General features: G+C 43.1%; 3 protein-coding genes across 3 annotated transcripts; 1 reads left to right on the top strand and 2 right to left on the bottom strand. All coding sequences in view use genetic code 11, as the record gives it.

Annotated features, from left to right (window-relative positions):
* Nucleotides 1-138: 138 nt before the first annotated feature.
* On the bottom strand, nt 139-6,873 carry EGR_06063 (hypothetical protein; the record flags this gene model as incomplete). Its single annotated transcript, XM_024495312.1, has 12 exons — nt 139-460; nt 1,051-1,381; nt 2,430-2,819; nt 3,816-3,904; nt 4,219-4,304; nt 4,717-4,808; nt 4,952-5,135; nt 5,200-5,622; nt 5,887-6,021; nt 6,377-6,514; nt 6,667-6,717; nt 6,787-6,873. 12 exons carry the CDS (start codon nt 6,871-6,873, stop codon nt 139-141), a joined length of 2,328 nt encoding a protein of 775 aa, XP_024350267.1.
* A 3,496-nt stretch (nt 6,874-10,369) lies between these two features.
* EGR_06062 (Serine/threonine-protein phosphatase 2A activator) lies at nt 10,370-11,611 on the top strand (the record flags this gene model as incomplete). Its single annotated transcript, XM_024495311.1, has 5 exons — nt 10,370-10,516; nt 10,547-10,721; nt 10,760-11,104; nt 11,152-11,360; nt 11,423-11,611. 5 exons carry the CDS (start codon nt 10,370-10,372, stop codon nt 11,609-11,611), a joined length of 1,065 nt encoding a protein of 354 aa, XP_024350266.1.
* A 385-nt stretch (nt 11,612-11,996) lies between these two features.
* EGR_06061 (ATP-dependent RNA helicase A) lies at nt 11,997-21,961 on the bottom strand (the record flags this gene model as incomplete). The annotated part of the gene is made up of 22 exons (XM_024495310.1): nt 11,997-12,248; nt 12,313-12,566; nt 12,637-12,753; nt 13,535-13,640; nt 13,883-13,957; nt 14,040-14,209; nt 14,972-15,048; nt 15,121-15,333; nt 15,644-16,191; nt 16,269-16,529; nt 16,981-17,357; nt 17,506-17,893; nt 18,406-18,607; nt 18,691-18,913; nt 19,294-19,747; nt 19,842-20,042; nt 20,159-20,440; nt 20,584-20,767; nt 21,224-21,366; nt 21,408-21,599; nt 21,630-21,770; nt 21,809-21,961. The coding sequence occupies 22 exons, from the start codon at nt 21,959-21,961 to the stop codon at nt 11,997-11,999; spliced, it is 5,013 nt and encodes a 1,670-aa protein (XP_024350265.1).
* Nucleotides 21,962-22,224: the final 263 nt, after the last annotated feature.

The raw sequence follows: 22,224 nt of genomic DNA, 5'->3' as shown, positions 1-22,224 counted from the left end.
TGAAAAGTAGTTTTCGCATCACTGCTTTATTTGGCATAATTTATTCAAAGTCGCCATTCACCGAAGTTTTGACAGATCGAGAGGAGTCATTGGGATCAGAATTTGGTAGTGCAATCACAGTGCGGAATGGGGACGACCTCAAGCGAATATGCACTTGTCACGAGGCAATTTCTCAATAAGGCAGTGGCGCAGCGCCACCACTTTGACCAGTCCATAGGCGAGCGCCTTGGCGAAGGGGAGGCGCAGAACCTCCTCACCCCATTTGTCATCATCACCACCGGTGCGGACCACGTATTCTGCTGTGCGTCGATCGAGGCGACCCGTCTCTATGGCTCGGTGAAATGGCATCCATTTGTGCTTCTGCCGAATCAACTTCTCTCCACGCTCAACCACCTCACGCACCTGCTCCACACGATACACCAGAGGGTGGTAGACCGACTTCACTCCGCGCCACTCCGACCTACAAAAAATTTATTTACACCACACTTGGTGCTTAGACGACGAAGATGCCTCTCATCTTTGCAAGCAAACTACTCTGATTCACAATGGTATTGCGTCATCAGCTTTAGTGAGATCAAATGTAGGTGGTGCTTTTGATTTTATGTGCTAAGCATTCACGAAAAACGTTTTTTCTATAAGAATGTATAACGACCTAATGGGTGGGAAGAGCAAAATGTAGAAAACTGTTCTGGTAAATAGGCAAGACTTTCATCTTGCAGACTGCTAATTACCAGATAATTTTGGAATCGGAGTAAAGCTTTATTACAGGCGGTAAAAAACGGAATTGACAGGGATTTCAGGCTTAAACTGTCTTCATTGCTTGCAAAAATATGGTGATAGTTGCCCTTTGAGTTGAACTGTTGCACCACTTTCGTAACTTCCCTCCAAAATGTGAGGAAGTTTTAAATTATATTTGCTCCTTCTGTAGAGCAGTCCCTTAAAGCCGACGACAAAGTGTTTCACTAATTAACTATCTAAGTTCTCAAAGAAGGCCACCATCATCTGCTCAAACCTCTCAAAAGTAGATACTTAATGTAGTCGAGGACTGACTTTGCGTATTCATCAAAGACAATGCTCTCAGTGGCTGAAGAGTCGTAGTGGATGATGCCATCACTGAGGGCCTGGGAGAAATTGAGTTTGGTGCCGCTAGCAGTGTCGTAAACGAAGAAACACTCTTTCTGCTCCTTTTCGCTTAGCCCTTCCTCAGCCTCCGCCGCCCCTGTGGCACCGCTCTCGAATCCCGCGATGCCACGCTCGATGGCGGCGTGGATGGAGACGCGCTTGCGGCGCCGCGTGTCCAGCACCGTCGTGATGCGCTCACGGAAACTTGGTCGCATTATCACCACGTATCCCACTTCGGGGCCCGAGTCCATTCCGCCCACTGCAAGTTGCAAGAGTGACAAATTCATTCATATCTCACAATACTTGGTCTGTTGGACGAGTGTGCCAAGTCAGTACCTGGGACTTGATGCATTTACATCGCTAAGACAGTACAAAGTGATAGGCCCTCATTATTTTGTTTGCAGTAATATCGGCATTATCATTAGCAATGTGTTCATTAATGGGTCATAATTACAGAAAATGGTTAAATGATTCGAATTATTACCCTAAATTTATCTGGTAATTGGTTTGTTTTTTTGTGATCCGATTTTTTTATTTATCATTATATGTTCGAAAATTCCAAACTGACAAAAGTTCCCGATTTTGGACCGACTGTATTGCATATGGATTTCTGTCAGTACTTTTTTTGTTTCTTTCATCCTTCATCGTATGTTACAGAATAAAAGGCAAAGGAAATCATCAACAAAAAAATTGTCGTTTTATTTGAACAGAATACTAAATTACCCTAAAATTAGAAGCAAATTGGGGGTGAGAAAAACCCATTCAGATTTATTTTAAATTTCCTTATGCTGATATCCCGCAGGCAGCGCAAATGCAACCAAAACAGATTGATGTGAAAAAGTCATTTCGGCAATTATTATCCTATTTAAGCTATTATAGTGGTGATGGCTTTGTTCAGCACGAGTGCTTAAGGGACTTCAGCCTTAGAAACAGAAGATGGATACTCTGGTCGGAAGCGTTTGGGCTACATACCACTGCAAATAGTTTGTAGCGGTCACACATGTATTGCATTGTGATACGCGGAAAATACTACATGCTACAACTATTTCCTGGCCGATTTGCCTAAAAGTGACAATTGCTGAATCGCAAATCAAAGTGTGAATTTGACGTTATTTTGAGATGCTCCACGGTAAATTTAGTTAACTATAAATATAATTGTGGAAGGGTTAATGCCGAAAGTCATGCCTTTGGGCGAAACAGCACTGGCATCAAGTGACACAGATCCATTTGGAGTAAAGCATTTTTAGCATATTAATGCGGACCAAGGTCAGTGCTTAATGAAATGCTGTGCGATATAGCGCCTCTACCTGGATGAACGACAGCAAGTTTAACGGGCGGCGACTTTTTCATCACTGGCAGAGGATAGGAGGTGCGCGGGAGGGACTTAGAACCCTGTCCGAAGGAGCGCGCGCGCAGTCGCGAGCACTTGTCGAGGCCCTTTAGTGAGAGGTCCGCTGAGCGGTAGCGCCCGCTGCGCGTCCATGTATGTGCCTGGTGCCGCCGGCACGCCGCCGCCTCTAGGATGCAGGGCTCGCTACCGTAGTGCTTCTCTATCCTCTCCGCAGTCTCCAGTTTCTTTGATAGGCTACCCGTCTTTTGACGCAATGGCTCAGGTGGCTTGTCGAAGGGCGGTGGCGGGGATAGCAAACTTGTCTCACTCATCGTACAATTAAGATGCATTCCTGGCCTCCCTGCCTCTTAAAAGGATTGATACATTCCTGTGAATTGCCTGCCTCACATTACCAAAATCATCCACTCTCCCCCAAAAAGAAACAATCCACTTAAAATCCCTTTCTTATCAAATATTTGATAACCCTACCCTTTTGTATTGTTTCATTTGGGAATCCTCATTATCTTTACGCGGATGTTCAACTAAAAATACTATTAATAATTGAAGAGGTGAACAAATAATAACCTAGAGTACATTATAAGTGGCATCAATAGTTTGTCTACTTCTTGTAGCCTATTAAAATTGTCATGCTGCCACATATGGTGTGACGAGTCATTGGCTAACGGGTTAATCTGTTGTAATCCATTGTTATGGTGGGAAACTTTCATATTTTTATGGCTCTGGCATGCAATGTAAGAACCCCTAGATCCAGCACAATAATGAGATGTCACAACTCTTGATCTGACGGGGGGTTTACTGTGACAAAATATAACAATGATTCAAAGATAAATTAAACTGCCTTCTTCACTGTGAGCTGTGGAGAATAGCAGCTGCTCTCAGCAAATTTTACGAACAATTGGTAGTGATACACTATTATTTCTCAGACGATAATAAAATAAGAGGATGCTATGAATCAACTAATGTTTTATATAAGTGAAATAACCTTTTTGCTTTGCCGCTGAATTTGTGGTTTAGACATGAGGTTCCGAGTGGTTGGTAATGGTTAATCTGATACGCTTCGTTCAATAAATTGGAAGCTTTTTTAACATGTTGGAATAATTATGAGCGTGGTGTAGAACACTAAATAGAAATCGAGACCCCTTAATGCATACTAGAACGGAGTTTGAGTCTAAATGCAGTCCTTTGGTTAATACCTCCCAAGAAGGAGAGGAACATTTTGTTATTTTAAAAAAACTTGTTTTCATCTTCATCTTAGAGAAGAACCATAAGGCTTTGAGAGCGGGAAGGACTCTTTTAAAGTATTAATGTAGTCGAAGCGTGAAGCTTACAACCTTTCACTTACCTGCGTCCGTGCTGGCATACGAACCCAAGGATGCGCGTTTTTCGTATCCGTCCGGTGTACAAGATATTTCCGTATCTTTTAGTTCGGACCTGAAGCCCAAAAATTGATCAAAAGGGTTGTCAGATGAGCCAAAATTCACCATATTTATTCCCAAACAAAGCAATTAATTAAATAAGATTTAACTTATGCGACGGCTACTCAAGCGGGACAACGACCCGTTAAATGAACCATTTTGAGTGACATCATTTTCAACACCAATGAAACCAAATTTAGGAGTTCGCACACGTATTTCTAATGATTATCATCTTATTAAAGTATAAAATGCAGCTATCTTTTCATTGCAGCGCCACATGGCAACAAGACTGACGATTCAGTGCGTCGAGTAGCAATTGCTAAGGCTTACCCACAACTCCCTTCTAACTGAAGTGGAAATCCTAAATTTGGTTTCATTGGTCCTGCTTTAGCGGCCTCAAATGCCTGCTGCATCCCCTGAAAAAGAAAAACACATGGCAAAATCAGTGCGCGTGGTACCGATAGGCTTCGTATTCACGTCCAAGTGTCGGATGCTTGATTTTACTATTAAATAATTGTTTACTTCAACCAACTCTCTTGATTTGGGTCCCTCATATAATTTTACTACTATAATATCGCCCATCTGGTGGTATTTTCGGTCTTTTTTCATTTTCTAGTTAGAATCAAGTAATTTCTTTGGCTAACTAGTAACAGTTTCGTTACCGGTGTGGCCAACGGCTTTTGATCTCTGAATGATTACATTAGAAATGATTCTATCCGCCTTTTGCGAGGTGCATAATTGGTTTGTCTATATCAGTGCATTTAGTTTTCATTTTCCAGGTTATTCAAATTGCACCATCAGCAACCCGAATACAATGCAGTTGTGTACCTGGTGTTGTTCTAGCAAACGGAATATTATTCGTCGTTCCAACATTAATTGTCCAATCCGTTCAGTTATATCTTCATTCGGCATTTCTTCCGCTAATTAAAAGTAAAAAATATAAATATAAGACAAAAAGTGTTTACTGTCACTCGGGTGGGAGGCAGCTAAAACAGTCTTTCAGGCTCATTTTTTGGTAAAAATTGTTACCCAACAAGTAGTTTGTAATAAGCTTGAAAATCACCTCTAGATCGAGATCCATCGTTTGTTGCGTTATCACCGGCCTGCAGTAAGCGAAGTTGCTGCAGGATTAGTTCGTAGTGTATTTCGCACTCCCAATCATTGCTAAGGCTTCCTTCAAGAGATCTAAAGAAGCTTTTCAAACTTCGCTTCATATCACCGTTGATTGCTACATAGTCAACATCCATCTACCAAAACAATGTATTTTGGTTCATTTATTCATCACGAAAGAGTTGAAGGGACTGTCTCTACCTTTTCCTTACTCCAGTGTCTCAAGGTGATGTAGAGTAGATTCATGACAGCTTGGGCGGTCTCCTTCACATAGCTCTCCCAGATGGAAAGCACAAATTGCCGTGTATCCATAGCATTTTCCACTAACTTTGCTTTTAAACTGAGAGGCTGTAGGTAGATCTGTGGAATCCAAAATCTGATTTGTCGGATAATTTTGGGGTTATCTTGCTCCCGCCTCGTCTGCTTTTTCACTCGACAGGAGTCGTACGTCTGACTCGAGGTACCTGAGCTGCGGTGCTGCCGCTCAATGGACGACTTGAGAGTGCTGTAGAGACCGAACTTCTGACCAACTTGTCTCTCCGTGGTATAAGCGCGTCCAATCACAAGTGCGTTGCCACCTTTAATTTCCACTATCCTTACAACCTCTTGATGGCTTACAAGGCCCTATATAAAGGCAACGTAAGAATGAAGTGTAATTTGAATTTTGTCAAAGACAAGACACATTCGGCGTTATTTACTTGCAATTTCATTCTACATATTTAGAGATTCTGAAAATTAATGCCTAGGGAAAGCTGTTCAGAGGTATGAAGGCCGCCTTAAAACAACATCTGCCGTGTTTATTTTCAATGTATCGTGATATTGGCGTTTTAACTGTGCATGGGACTGGAACCTGTCTTGTAAATTTGTGTGATACTCGTTAGTTCTTACTTGGTCACTTTCGAAATCACACAGAACCTCTGCACAAGGCGATTGTTCAGAATCTACAGGATCTTTAGCATTGTAGCACGCAGGGATTCGTTCATCGATGGAAGATATCCAACTGCAGAACTTCATTTGATCCGCCTATAATTTCACAAGCAGTTTTACTAACAGTCAAATGTGCGATAGTGGAGAAATTGCCGAGAGAAGTCCATTATTTCATTTTATATAAAATGGCACTTCCGCACTGCAATAACTTTAGGTTTCTTGCTATAAATTTATTAACTGCAGGCACGTCATTAAGTATATTTTCAACAGCCAGGTAACTACAAATCTTTGTTGTTTGATTTAAGACATCATCAATGCGGTCGGATGTACAATTTTCCTGCTTAAGCAAGGCTCCAAAACTAACAATCGGTCAATCATTATGTTCCATTATGTGTCAATTTTTGGACTTTAATTAAGCCTTCATGTCTAGTAAAATCCTCTGGGGACTCACAGAAAGGGTATTGTAGAATCTCGTAGACCTGTCTATGCAGTCCCATTTATTGGGTTCATCCTCAGTCTGTTGTGAGCTGAAAGGTTGTGGTGAGTTCGCTAATACGGTCTCCCTCAGTTCTTCTAGTTCTTGCGATAGCTACAGATCCACAGTTAGGTGCATGTGCAACAAACTTGTAAAAAGGATCTCGCATATTGAATTTTCAGTTTCTGGCACTCTGTCATTTCCTGGAATCGCCGTAATATCTTCAAGTTCTTCTGAATAAGTGGAACTTAGATTAAGAAACTCACATCACGACTTTCTTCCTCCATCATTAAGGCGTCGATGAATTTATTTGTCCGCTAAAATGAAAAGCATGTCTGGCACAGGGCATTTCACCACTTTGGGGCATTGAGGCAATGCGAACTTACGCAAAATAGTTCGTCAACAGTCTCCATTTTAGAATCCTTTTCCTTGTTCTGTGACAGGTCAAGTTCGAGCCTTAAAAATGTCGACATAAGTACAACTTATGCCAATGTTTAGCAGAAAAATGCCATGTTATCTGAAAAGCTAGTTAAAAGTCGCTCACATAATTCATTAAACCTATTAATTTGTTGTACCATTCGAATTCATCGTATCCTTTTAACCATTACCTTGTTTTAAAGCTTTTTTCATTAAAATTACTTGATATTTGTCCAAACACTGTCACTATAAGTGTAGGAATATCACCCAAGTCTCTAGTCAAGTGTATTTAGTTTTCGCCAGAGCTAGCATACTTGTCTGCAATCTTAAGTGCCGTGAATAATGCAAAAAGTTAACCCAGATATATCTATCAACTTTTATTCTTCCTCCGGGACAACCTGACCGCTCCCTTTGGAATACATAAAATGCTTTCCCCGTCCCTTGCTTATTTCAAAGCCCTGTGTATATTTTTCTTTATCAATAGAATCACTCAAGAAATTGTATTCACAAATAAATTCGTACTTGGAATAGAAAATAAGTACTTATTCAGGAAGCACTACTCAATGGGGACGGGTTATATAAAAGTAAAGTTTACTCGTGCATCAATGGACCATTGTTGACTTATATTTCTTGGAAGTACTAAAAACATGTTTATAAATAAAGGATCGCTTCATTCCTGATACCCCTAGCATAAAAATCCTTTTCTAGGGTAGCATGTGGAGCTAATTTATACGTGGAGGACAAAATTGTTATTTCCAACATTTTGACAGTATGCAATCAGACCTTGGGTATAAACCGAAGAAATTGCAGAGGAGCTTACTGGTGTACGCGATCCTCCTCGGATTCAACGACCAGAGTGGGTCTTGGTTGCTGGCTCCGCTGAAACGGTTGTGTCGGTAGGCTTCTTGAGCGAAATGAATCCTGCATTTTAAGCTAGGTTTAGCAAATTTGCATTTCTTGTTGAAAAATTTGATTAATGCAGTCGCGAGTGTCTTAGCGGTCCGTGTCAGTGGTACAGAGAAGCGGCGCTGCCTACCAATTCTTGCATCAACTAATGGCACGAGCACGTAGACCAGCAATCAAGACTGATTTGCATAAACTCTCGAGCAACTGCATGTCAATGCCTCTCTTCCTCCCTACTACCAAATGCGCACATTTTATCGCTCATCGACATGCCTCTTTGATAAATTTTCCAGACCATCAAAACCATCATCCTTTTCTCTAATGCCCACCTCAATTTGTCAGCACACCAAAATCAGCCAAAAATTTCATTAAAAGATACCACTAAGCTGTCCATGAAATAGCCCTTTCTTACTAATAAATGAGTTAGTAAACTTCATCATCACAAGGCAAAGAAATATATTACATGTGAACGCTGATTTTGTCAAATGTGACCTAATTTATTGTGAAGGTTACATTCATTGATGTAGAGTATTTGAGCAAGCTATATAAAACTTGAACAGGAAAATGAGGGGACTGAAAATGAAGGATTTTGGTTCCTTATTATTGGTGGTTTCCATAAAATCACCTACACATGATACAGTCGTTCTTTCTTCCTTCGAAGGCAAATAATCGAATGTGTCAAAAAATAGCAGCGATTTGACATGCGATTTGATGTATGCTTAGATGTGCGCACGCTTCAGTCCTCGCAGCTTGCACATCACACTCCAGCATGGCCTTCAGGTCATAGTAAGAGCCTCCCATCCGCTCTTTACTTTGAGTGTATTCTTTAATCCCATTTCGGCCTTGTGATTTTAGGACACAACATTGGTGACTGAGAGGGATAAACAGAATCCAATCCAAACTGAAGAATATCTTGATTTCTATGCCGGAATATCGAAGGCCATGTCTCAGAGCAAAAGCACTGCCTGCGGGGACTGACGTGCCGGAGTAGTCCAACACAGGGTTAAACTAAACACCAAACCAAAATCGCTAACTACGCAAACAAGCGATACCTCCTCTACGTCTCTACTAGCTGATGGGAGTCCGGATGAGTAGGTAAGTAGCAAGGAGGAATATGTGTAAAACCTTAACTCCACAGAACTGTTTTATATCTTGGCTTCCCTTACTCCATCTCCCTTATCATCAAATCTTGAGCAGCATTAAGGCAGTGCACTTCCTCTTCCCCAGTACATTTGACGGATGAGACGGAACTTCAGATGCGGTGATTTTGCAAACATGTGTAATCATACTTAAGAAAATTCAACAGCTGAAGTTGCTGCTTCGCGAGTTACCTTCAAGGCACCGACAAGGCGTGAACGGCTGACGTTGGAGAGTGACCGAGGCGAGTGTTGGGAACGGCGCTGAAGGGGGGAGCGGCACAATAATGTTTGTTTAATTGTTTGTTGAACTAGTCAGGCACTGGAATCTCAGCTGTCTGTACTTCTGCTCTGCGTCATGGTCTTCAGGCCAAGCTGGTAGCTTTTCGGTCACTTTGTGCTTCATAACTACGGTCTTTTACACTACCTTGGCCTGTTACGTCTACAGTAAGTGCTGAAATTGCTACAATGCGTGATCTTGGCTCAGTAAGCTATCCATCTTGTCATTTGAGTTGTGCTAGACAGTGGATTTAAGCCAGTTTTTCTAATGTTTGCTAATATGCCTTATTTTTTCGCTTTCGTGCATTAATAATGAGCAAGGAATCAAAGAGAAATTGAAAATCCGGTACTCTAACGTACTATTATTGTAGGGACTTATTTCCTCAATAAGCCAACTACCGAAACGGAGTAACTACCTGGTGCAAAAATGGCTAATATGAGGAGCTTACAAGTAAAGTTTTAATGAGAAATCTATGATCAGCTTTCCCCGAGATCCGATAGCATGCGCAAGCACGAGACTCACACAATCTGCTTGCGTGTTACGTAAAGGGCGTATCCAAAAATTGTACGTTACTCTAGCAATTTCATTTGTTGTTTAACGCCTTGTTTTGGTTTCATTAACACTGAGGGCTTCCTTTCTGTACTTTTGCTGGGTAGCATAGCCTCTGGACCACACCAGTAGCCCCCATCAACTCTGTACATCAATAATACGTATTCTCCCCTAGTATTCTGCCCTCTTTCGTCTTCAAGAAAGTATCGGAGGGCTCCAGTGTAGTGTATGTAAATAAGTATGCAGAAAACGAAATAAGTAAGCCGCATAGCGGGAAACAATTGGAAAATTTGTTCTCCATGAACCAGTAATGTGTGTTAAGAATTGCCCATGAATCTCAGGTTTAAATTATGAATCCAAATCTTTACCAATCCTAGTTCCGGAACAATGCAGAGAAATCAAATAAAATACCATCTTTAACATCTTCCCTCTTGGAAGGTTGCATGCACATTATCTTAATGCAACGAATTTCATACCCTAAATTCGTATTACTCTTAGTATTTGATTTGATTACATGTAGACGTGGCCAGTGTTATAGGACAGAGCTAGTAGACTAGTTTTCGACTAATTATAGTCTTATAGTTAGTTGCTTGAATTTAACGCGCCAGCTTAATTAGTCTTAAAGTCACACTCACTTGGCCTAAATTCACAAACTAGTCCAAAGTAGCCCAGTACCCCATCGTTATGGTTCTCTCCAAGAGAATACAAACGCAATCAGACTTAGGGGCGTGGACAGCATCTGTTGCTTACGCAAACATAGTAAATTTTATTGAAGGCGTTAATTATGCCGTAAGGGCAAAACTGATCAATGACAGGCAAACAATATCACCCGTACGCAAAATATATGCATGAATTTGCCAGAACACTTCAAAAGTGATTGGTCTTCTAGATCACTTAGATGCTCAAGTTGCACTGACGCCGCTGGAGGTTAATCCCCAGCGTTATGGAAATAAAGCTTTTCAGAAGTATTATTCATGGTTATGCGAAAATGCCTCTCGGATATGCGCAGAAAAGTTGGGAATTGAACCATCCATCGGTGTGTATGCCTTTATTCACGAGCTTTATATTTTCAAGAAAACTTCGACGAGGTTACAATGTATCTTACGGAATCTATCGGCAATCCTGTTCGCATCGACTACGGCACCGGCCACGAGCTTTCATTCATGGCCTTCTTGCTATCGCTATTTAAAATAGGTTATTTGAAGCAAATTGGACATTCAGGTCGTGGCCCACAAAGCGGGTCCTCGGCGGAACTCAACGATTATGCCGCAACAGCTCTTTACATCTTACCTGCTTACCTCAGACTTGTGCGTCATTTGCAGACCTACTTTAGAATGGAACCAGCTGGCTCTCATGGTGTTTGGAGTCTTGATGACTTTCAATTCGTTCCATACATATGGGGAAGTAGTCAGCTTATCGGTATGGCACTCTTTTATTGATATTTTTAATAATCATCGAAATTACAGGCACAGGCCTCTACGAGCCGTCAGCTCTACCCAATCAGGAGATCGCCGAAAAGGAGGCTAATTCATGCCTTCTCTTTTCTTGCATCAATTACATCTATCAGGTAAAGACAGGCCCTTTTGCGGAGCACTCCAGTTGCCTCCAGAGTCTCAGTGGCGTACCTAACTGGGAGAAAGTTAATTCAGGAATGATCAAAATGTACAAGGGAGAGGTATGTTCAAGCATTCCTATTTTCTGGAATTACTCCTTACTCTGCTCATGTTTTACTGCTAGGTTTTGAACAAGTTCCCGGTAGTGCAGCACTTCCTCTTCGGCAATCTACTTAAGTTTGAGCCGGCCCCACCTACTTCCTTGAATGCCGGACCACCAGGGAGGTTCCGCTTCCCAGGTACCTCCAGTTTCGGACACTCCCCCGGCACCCCTCCTCGACTGTCCTTCGTCAAGCCCACTGGAGACCCCTAATCTCGTTCTTTATTGTGATTTCTCTTCTCATTGCAGCTACCCAAAAGCAGAACACTGGATTCTGAAAGGTTCATTTCGTTTGAAAGTGTAGTAAAATATTAAATCTATAAAGTAATCAATTCATGGAAGAATAATTGACTTTGGAAACGTTTAGATTGTTTTTACAGACAATACAGCGGGGCAGGAATTCTATCCTCTCTATCGTAAGGGGCAGGTTGTTACTTGAATTTCCGTTATCCAAGCTGAATCTGTCAGCGCTTCCTGCCACATTGTTATCGAGACAGCTGACTGTATGAGATGATTTCACCGCAGGAGTTATTTTTTCATCTTTTAACCGGAGAAGGCAGTCGAAATGCATCGCCCGTCGGCAGCCAGGAGTGGCACACTAGGATGACAGTGAGAATCTAACATGCCTCTCCACTTCACAGACCAGAAGTCTTCTAGGTCCTCGAGAACTTACTCGTCTGAATTGGGCGACCTGGTAAGGCCAAATCGGTCTTGACACGTCCTTGCAGATATCACAAAACGATAACCATGCTCGACAACCAGAGCAGGAGGTAACATGAGTCAAGGCCACTTGGTCGACTGCTGCCTGTATGAGTTCCTCCAGATCACCGTTCTGTACATCCAGAAGGTCCTGCATATTAAAATTACTTAACAGCACATTAACAGAATGTAACGAAATCAGAAGTTCAACCTACCTGGAAGGAGTATCTGTCGATGGTGTCGACGTTGTCCAACATGTAGCTACGGTTCTTCAGGGCCAAAACTAGGCTGCGGGATGTAGCTTTAGAGCATCTCGACACTAGAGACCAGAGAAGGGAGAGTGTTCGCCGCAAACGTCGCAAGTTTAACAGCGCCGGAATACACGCAAACAGGGAAGGGTTTATCAATCCGATATCAATCAACGGATGAGACGAAATGGAATCAAGAAATTTTTTTGTAGCGAAAGACACTACAATAAGAAAAGTATTTTGGAGAAATCAACCGTAAATACAAGTGGTCGAGTTGAAAAGGGGATCAACCTGGTTTTGGAGTGAAGTCCCAGCATTCGATGATGTCGCGTGGAATCACGGCCTCTTGGCCCTGATGGCAATTAGAGCAGTAGAAGTTGCCATCAAAGAAGTCAAGCGTTGCATCATCTGGATCATGGAAAGCAAAACGTTTCTCAGGCACAACGGTGAGGCATCATAAGTGGGAATTTATAATTAATAGGGCCAAGAATGTTCCCAAACTGATTACAAATACATTTCCGCATCGCAGAAGAATCAAACCCGCGAAGTTCTAAAATAACCGCAAGTACAGTAGTTTCAGAAATATCCTCATGTGCTTCGTGTCGAGAATATGATGTCGTGCTTCAAAAGGTATTCAAAGGGAGACGTATACCCTTCGATTGAGTCCACAGAGATATTGTAACTCCGGGCGTTTACCATAAAAATACTCCACATTTGATTGACATCCTAATAGGAAGTATTTTGAAGGTGCATGCATTGTAGAACCAACTGGAATAAGCCCCATTCGCGTTAACAGAATTATAGTCGTGACGTACGTTCTGATGGAGTAGGCTACCACTTTCCTCTAGTTTGCATAAACACAGAGGATCCTAGACCCATGTCCAAGCACTAATAATTCTATTCAACAAATATTTTTTCCCCTTAAAGATCTAAACCAGAGCTTTGATTCCGCCTCACTGTATAGAGAGTTTATCTCTGCATAGTACAGTAAGCAAACCAACTATTTGTGAATTGATTTAGTGATTGCTCCAGAATATCAAGCAACTGGGAAACCTCTGTCAGACGTCCGATTTGGAGAAGGGACTTTAGTGTGCGCCAAACATTCAAACAAATCAGTGTGGATTTGGATGCTGGGCGAAGTGACATTAGTCAAAACAACAAGGAAAGAGGATTGCCAGTGACGACGCACCCGGAGATAGGTGGCTTGAGCAGAGCGCGCACTCGCGTCCGTAGACAGACACGGAGTGCGAAAAAGCCTTCACACCGGGAAAGGCACGAGCCAGTACACTCAGTTGCTAGAAATTCAAGAACGACAATCCACCCAATTATCAGGCAAATAAGCAATAAAAATTTTGGAAGCATGGATTAATTAAAATATCAGAAAAGCTAGTTGTGAGTCTTACGTCTTTTTTGATTTGAGAGAAGTATTAAGTTTTGTAGTATCTTGCATAATAGAGCATCAGATGTCTTGGAAGGAAAATCACGAGGCAAAAAGAAATCAGATGGGTAAGAAGTGAATTTATCTGGGAAAACCTACTTCATCGGGTATATAAATATTCAGTTCATCTCCGAGGATTTCCCAATTGTTTTCAGACAAGGAATCCCCATCATTCTACAACGAAGCAATATGCAAGATGAAGTGGCTATACATTGTGAGCATCATTGATGAGTGAAAAAGAAGGGTGTCTACGCACAATAGACTGATCCTCCTGGTTTTCAACAACAGATTCCTGCTCATGATGTGTGAATCGGGGTCTGACTGTAGAACAATCTACACACAGCCAGTACGCTGACTCCTCATTGGTAAGCACATTGGATGCCAGCAAAAATGCGCTCATTTTGTTCTGGTTTAACAAGTCAATCACTGCAATATAGTACAAAAACGATCGAAGAGCGCACCCGCCAATTTCGTATGTGTATTTGATGGCTTAAAAAACCGACCACATAAAAAGAGCCAGAGACTATTAGATCTGATTATGTTTAGGAATAATTTATTTATTAAAAATTCGGAATTAACTGTTTATTGGTTGAACCCCTTGACATAAAGCGTAGAAGTAAAGTGAAACAATGTCAGCCAACAGCCAGCTTCAAACACTAGTCCGCTACCCATCATGTGCAAAAACAACGCTGGTGGGCACACCTGTGGTAACTTACCACCCAGGGCAGCATTACAAGTTTGCCGATTTGCCCAGGCTAAAAAAGTACACTTGTGTTTACCGGAGTTAGCTACCTTGACCGAGTTTGCCTCTACAATGAATCTCGTAACTTTTAACCTTAAAAACACTATTAAAAATTAAGTTATCGCATGTTTAGGTTTTATTTAGTTTAGACATTTTGTCCATAGTAGATGCTGTCCTGTTCAAACGGGGCACCAAATTCATTATAGTGGGATTTTAATATGAAAAGTGAAGCAGTTTTCCTGCCTTTCTAATGCCATTTACTAATTTTTACAATCGGACACAGATGGCCACTCTCTAAAGCACTCACCCAGCTCACATTAACATCCCAAGTTGCGCTAACTTCACTCGAACCCCTTCTAGCACCACCCTGCCGCTCCTTTCATCAGCGATCCGCCCCGTGCCGCACATCCCAACCAGCAACTAAGGCTCACTCCCCATGCACCCACCATGCGACCTCAACGGCACCCAGCCAGGACTAGATTCCCGTGATGACAACACAAATTTGTAAATAATCATACCAATACTGAAGAAGGGAAAAATTCACAACGATATTACAAGTCAGTAGGGATATGGTGGTCTTGGTTGTCTCAAAGACCGCGGTCCTGGCGGCCTGGATAACGTCGGTTCGTAGCCGTAATCAAGCTTCTCGTGCCGCAGCGGGGGTTCCGCATAGTACCCAGCAGATTGTGGCAGGGAGCCACTTCGATCACCAAAATTTTGAGGGATGTAAGTCTCCCGATTCGGCCACGGATAATCTCTTTTCGTACCGTGGACACCCGCATGCACGCAGTAGGGGGGTGGATGGCCTCTTGAAGAAAGAAATGTACGATAACAAGCCACTAATGTGCTGGTTTCAGGTCCCAATGTAAAGTAATTCCCTTTAATGAAAAATAAATGAACAACGGTTCAATATTATGCGCAGGCAAGGTCGTAATATTGGAAATTGAACAGCGTGTAATTCAAGATATTTCGAAAATTCACCATTCTTGTCCAGTGGAGAGTCCCCATTCACAACAAAATCGAAACCGAATAAATGCTCTGAGCAGAGGTGACACATTAAAGCGATTATTTTTAGAAGTGAAGGAACAATGGATTGCAAAAATCAGGAAAATACGCACGCGTTGCTAGAGGTGTGACTCCAATCATCCTGCCATTCACGATAGCCCCAGCCAAGACTTTGGCTTTCGTCCCAGTCAAAACTGGTGGCGCTCATTTCGGGCGGCCCGATTTGTCGACGAGAGTCAGTGGGGTGAGGGCACCTTGGATCAGCGTTGAAGCGAGCGCAAGTTGCTTCGTCGAGGGTTGCTGCGTCGCGCAGAGCAGTGAGACGACACAGTTCCTTGGTGAGCTCAATAACACTTCTGTCCTCGGGCGAGAGATTCTCCAAGCAGGCGGGCCGTAGGCACACCCGTACGAGGAGAGCCTCTAGTGCCGGTCGCAACGCGAATATACGGGCTGCAGTGCTATATCGCATGCGGAAGGGCAGCCAATCGTCCAGTAACACAACACCCTCCTCCTCCATCAGCGCCACCCTCCGTTCGTCAGATCTTGCGCTCTCCGAACCAGTCGACTTCGGTTTCCAGACGCCCCGTCGACAACCGAAGAGCAGCAACTGAATGGGTGTGACCATTGTCAGGGTCTTGCAGCTTATCGCCTGTGTTCGAATCTGTCAAATCAATGGAAAATAAGAAACAATGTTAAGTGCATATTACTGCAAAAAAACTAGAATGCGCGAGAGTGTACCTTTTCGGTGAAGGCAAAGAGGGGGAAGGCGAATGTAGGATTCTTGGTGCAATTGACAGAACCTTTGTGCACGAGCGCGCATTTACCCTCAGCCGTGAGAAGTTTGCGCTTTTCCACGTGATAGGCGATGTTGGGATAGAGACCGTTGGTCAACATTGCTGCAACGTAGTCAAAAGTTGAGCAGCTCCGGTTGTTAAAGTTTATAAGACGATCGGACAGCACTGACTCGGGAAAGCCCAAACCCATGAGGATATTGCAAATCTGAGGGGTAAAATGGTACAATCAGAAGTAGCTTGGTTTTCAATCTGGTAAAATAACACGAAAATACAATAATTAACTGATTTCATGAAGTATCACTGTTAGGAAGGCAAAGCATCGGTTTTGAAAGAGACCATCCAATTTATTTTCGCCTCCATACTAGAAGTAGTCGCTTTGTGCTGCCTAAATACTAATGAGGTTAGAACCACAAATAACTTTGTTAACTCCGTGTAATTTACTGAATAATTTCACTTATTAAAAACTTGCGTCAATCGTAAAGTAAACGTACAACGTCATGTGGGCCGGTCAAGCTCTTCAAGTTATTATAGGAACTAGGGAAGTGCAAAACAATAACCATAAGTGCGACGACAGCACGAAACACCCTTAGATTCTATACAATATATCTGTCGTGCAACAATGGAGATGACAGAGAGCACGCATTGGAGATGCTTACCTGATTTGCGGCCTCATCGATGATGCGCAAGGAGAAGGCGTTGAGCTCCCTAACGTCACAGAAATAGTTAGCCGCTTGATCGCCATCCTGAGCGCGCTTGGTGGACCAGACCTGGAAGGCGTTGAGCATTGCCAGGTGATCGGAATTAGTGGTCGCAGCGAAACGGAGTTGCTCCCACGAGAGGCGTCGGCGATCCGGTGGCATGGCGAGGACGTCGCAGCCGAAGGAAGAATGTGCCGCGACCAGCGCCATTGCGCCACCCAGCCGAAAGGCGCAAGAGAAAACCAGCATTCGACCCAACCGAGGCTCGATTGGCAGACGTGCTAGGATGTGACCCAGTGGTGTTAACTCATCATTCGAGTCCAAAGCCTTCATCTCTACAAAAATGAGTTCGTTTGTTAGGTCTGAGAGTGTTACATTTGTTGTCCTGCAATTTCTAACTAAAAGATGACACTTTTACGAAACCGCCTCTAGAGGAAATACTTGTGATAAACTACTGAACCTTTTTAAGCTCTGCTATCTCACCACGAAGGGTGTACTCCGCCTCGATAACAGCATCGAGAGGAGGGGATTGGAGGGCCTTTCGAAGAAAGGTCTGAATATCACCGAGACGGAGAAGCTTGATCATGAGGGCCAGTTCATGGAGGGGAGTGCGGAGAATCTCAGGAGTGGCGTAGTGCTCCAACCGACTCAACCGCGCCCGGCTGCAAAGATGATATGCGAATCCTGCCCGCACCCGACCCGCACGACCTCGTCGCTGCTCCAAGTTAGTAAGACTTGCCCACATCGTAGAGTAGCTGGTCAGGTTATTTCGCGCCGTGAACATCTTCACTCGAGCCAGACAGGTGTCAATGACAAACACCACGTCGTTAATGGTAATCGAGGACTCGGCTATATTGGTGGAGAGGACAATCTGCGTATGGAGCAAAGCAGATAATCAGAGCTTTACTAACCCTGAATCTGAGGGGTATAAAGCTGTTGGACAGTTAATTAATTGTAACTCAAGGATTACAATTCATTTGCAAATCCATGAACTTGAGCTTTAAATATGTTCAACAATCAAGCAATTATGATAAGCTCAAAACTAGCGCAATGAATTTAGTTTTTACTTTTCCTTGATGTGTAGGCGAGGACAATTCTTTCTGGAATAATCACGCGATGCCAACACATAACCTCAACTTGATTTAACAATCAGATATGCCATTCTATTTTACCGATTTTATGCTTCATCAATCAATATAATTGAAGGTGGAAAGTGCTCATAAGTTAAATCCACATGCAAAATGAAGAGAAGTGAGGTTGATGGTGATTAATGGGAACCTACGCGCCTAGGTTTACTACGCAATGTGACGATTCGAGAACCGCCAGGCAAAAACTGAAAAGAGTGTACTGGCAGCTGTCTGGGAGAAGTCCGGCAGAATGTACCTTTCGAATACCAGGAGGTGCAGGTCGGAAAACAAGTCTTTGATCTTCCCTAGGCACCTGTGAGTGAAGCGGCAAAATGAGGAACTCGTTCGGATTGCTGAAGCAAGGATGCGTCTGAAGGTATTTCCTCAACATGCTTATTGTATTCCAGCCAGGCAGGAATATTAAGACTGCACCGTCAATATTCATTCTGCATATGTACCTAAAGTTGAAAATTATTTCTTACTGATGTATTTTTAAACGGGATGAATTAATAATGCAGACGCAAAATAGCTGGGAGCGCACTCGAGTAGACTACCGATGAGGGTGAAGGGAACCTCTTTTTCTGGAATCTGGCGCATGCGTTCCGCCACCGAAGGAGGATACCCTGGAGGACAAATGGAGTTGCAGTTCTCCTCCGTCTCCATGGTCAATTCCTCCTCCAGTCGTGGCTTTTTATTCTTCTTCTCATTGTAATTGGGCGGCGGCACGTAGTTTGTCATATTGATACAATCTTCCAAGTAGAAACCTAAAGCAGTATTACCTTGTTTCACCAACTGGATGTAGGTGAGCGTACCTTATCGGTATCAGGTTTGAGTTACAAGAACAGATTTCTAAAACCTTATTAGTAAACTGAAAGCAACAGAGCTTGAAAGCCACAATCATGGTAAATCAATGACGTGAAAGACTTTTTAGAAGCTGATGTCAATTACCAATGTATTGGTGCTTAAAAATGACTAATAACAATCAATAAGGTGTACTCCAAAGCCCACTTCATGTGAGCCGTCCCCATGTTGGAATTCAAATTCTCCGAGAATATTCTGTTGAATTAACATCAGATAAATTTTACGGTGTCTTGAAAGTGGCTAAAACTAGCATAATGAGCATAGTATTATGTAAATGTCCTACACGAAACCGGATAGGTTCGTCCCTCGAGTTCAACAATGGCCGTGTTGTCGAAGTATTCTGTGAAGGTGGTGGTGTCGATAGTGGCGGACATGAGGATGACACGAAGGGAGGGGTTGGCACGGACCAGATCGCGCATGAGAATCATCACGAAGTCCGTGTTGACGTCACGCTCGTGAATCTCGTCGACGATGATGTGTGAGACCCCACGGATGCCCGCCTCCATTTTGCGACAGAGGGTGCCAATGGTGCAGAAGAGGATAGAACCGTAGGGCCGAGGCAAAATCGTCTCAAAGCGTACCGAGTAGCCCACCGAGATGCCCACTGTCTCACAGCGTTCGCTCGCCACCCGCTCTGCCAAGGAGATGGCGCAGATACGACGCGGCTGTGTCACCAACACCGAGCACTCTGCGCCCCTGCCTGACGCCAAATACGAGTCCAGTATGAATTGAGGTATCTATACAGGAAAACATTACAAAAACGACTTTTTTGACATGGTGCAAACACGCCAGCTCCCCAACGTTCGCTCACTGCAGCTAAGACGCACTCACCTGCGTAGTCTTGCCACAACCAGTTTCCCCTTTGATCAGAGTGACCTGATTTCTTGCGATAGTCTCAAGGATTTGTTGACTGAAAGCAGCTACCGGCAAAGAATTACGTTCTTCCCTTATCACTTCATATCCTCGACTGTTGATGCGACGTTCATACTGCTCCTTATAGGTCTGACTTAATTGGGCCAGAGACATCAATGCCTGGAAGGGAAACGTAATGAAAAGCGTACATCCAGAAAAACATAATAGAATAACATACATATAGAAGCCGGTGCAAAAATAAGTCCGACCAAATGGCGCACTAGCGGGGCACGCACCTCAGGGCCTTCGTCGATGTTGTAAGCAGTCCAGGGATTCCAGTTTTCAATGGGTGGGCACCATGAAATTAACTGGGCCGATTGACGAGGACGTGGTTCGAAATCAGCAACCTGATAATTCGTGATCATATTGTGCTCCTCTTCAGAACTACCAACAGCAGTTCTACTAGTTTTCAGGGAAGGTACAGGTGGTGAGAGGTTAGGCACGAGATGCAATCGTTCCAGCAGCGCATGAAGACGGTTTTCAAGGTCTGGATTCAGCTTTACTGCGAGGGGTGGTAACTAAAGTGTCCAACAATGTCTAAATGAAAAGTCTGCTTTGCCAATCATTAAAAAAATACAGACGTTTCTGCTAGCTATATTTAGAAATGGATTGCTTTTTTAAATGTGAGGCCTATTATGTGTTCTGGGGCACAACAACTTACATCGTCAGAGCGCTTCCTTTTTCGTTCACCACAGTAGGCTTCAATTTCACCTACGTGGAATAGCTGTCGCACGAGAGAAAGGCAGCAGGCTCGGGACGCCATAGTTTTATTTGATCCGTTTTCACGCGCATAAAGTGTTTTATTCACACGTCTTGCCCAAACAGTTGCCTCAGCCAGGAAACTCCTAGAGAGCAAACAATAATAATGGCAAAAAGTAAACTTCGTCCTGGGAAAAGGGTAACCTCATTTAACACCTGCGCAAGATGATACGAAGATATCCAATCAGCGTGAGACTGTACTGAGAAAAACAAGGCTTACTTGGGTTGCAAAACAGTAAATTTTGACTGAAACCAATCGGCTGATGAAGCTGAAATGGAATAATGGTGAGTGTTATCTACCGGCCCGCCAGCTTTCACGCATGGAATGTCACTAAGGCATTCGTTTGACTTATGAAAAAGCATTCCATGCGGAAAGCATAAATACCGGACCGATGACGAAACTGATTTTTTATGATTCTCCAGTGGGCTAAAGGATAAAAAACATTCAGCCCACTGAAAAATCTAATTGTATTTTAGAACCGACTATCAAACCACTACACTAGCTATTCCGGACCAGCTTCATAGAATATAACAGAACCTACTTATTGTGATCAGGTCCAATGGATGTGAATTTTATTTGGACCGGCGGTTGACGTGAAGCCTGTAGATATTCATTCAACCGGGCTTTTGAATTTTCCATTGACCACCCACCGTGAATATCAGCTGTGAGGTCAATCCCCTCCGCCTAAGTTCAAGTAAAATTTACACAGAAAGCAAAAAACTTACCTCCTCGAGTTTTATTCTGTCCATTATTCTGTTTATATAAGAATCGTTAGGACCTCTACCAGGCACATCGGTCTCAGTAACTTGTAAATGAGGCGGGTGATACGATGGATGCATCGCACCACTGGAAGACGTAGATGGGTACATTGCGGCGCAATGCCTATCTTCGTCCGCCACATGTCTGTACTCTTCAGCCTGATTCGTAAGTAGTGAGTATAAACTTACTCTGATAGTAGGGACTTCCGACTCCTTCAAATAGCCCTCACGGACAAGAAAACTGGCAAAATCACGTGCAGCATTGGTTTGGGCGTCCTTTTTGTTAACCGAATTGCCCACACCAATATAGGCAAAGCCATCTACACGAAGCTGAAAGCAGTTGTAAAGCTAGGAGAATAACAACCAACCTCACATATAAAGCGCAAGCGTCCACGACCCATTGAGCGCTGCTGGAAGGTGTATTCCGGAACTTTTCGCTGTGATTTATGCAGCCAGGTGTAGACAAAAGTCTTAATCCCTTCTGCATCACTCATACTAGTTGGAGAGGCGTAAGAACTCATCAGCAAGGTAGTAAATGAGGAGTTTGTAAATGTGAAAACTACAGGATAGAGTAGATCATAGAAGGTACACCAACTAAATTAACAAGAATATTGTGTGATTTTTCCAAGAACCCAGAGTTTAGGCACCTAGAAACTGGCATAAAAGCGCATAAAAACTGCATCAAGTACAAGTAAAAATCACTTGGTAAAGCGCTAACACTACGGGGATTAACTACACCGCCTTACAAAAAAATCAACAAAGTAGGTCAAGCATTCAGGCCATA

Source organism: Echinococcus granulosus, assembly GCF_000524195.1.
Source record: "Echinococcus granulosus chromosome Unknown EG_S00050, whole genome shotgun sequence".
Classification (NCBI taxonomy): Eukaryota; Metazoa; Platyhelminthes; class Cestoda; order Cyclophyllidea; family Taeniidae; genus Echinococcus; species Echinococcus granulosus.
This window is presented reverse-complemented; position numbering and strand designations above follow the sequence as displayed.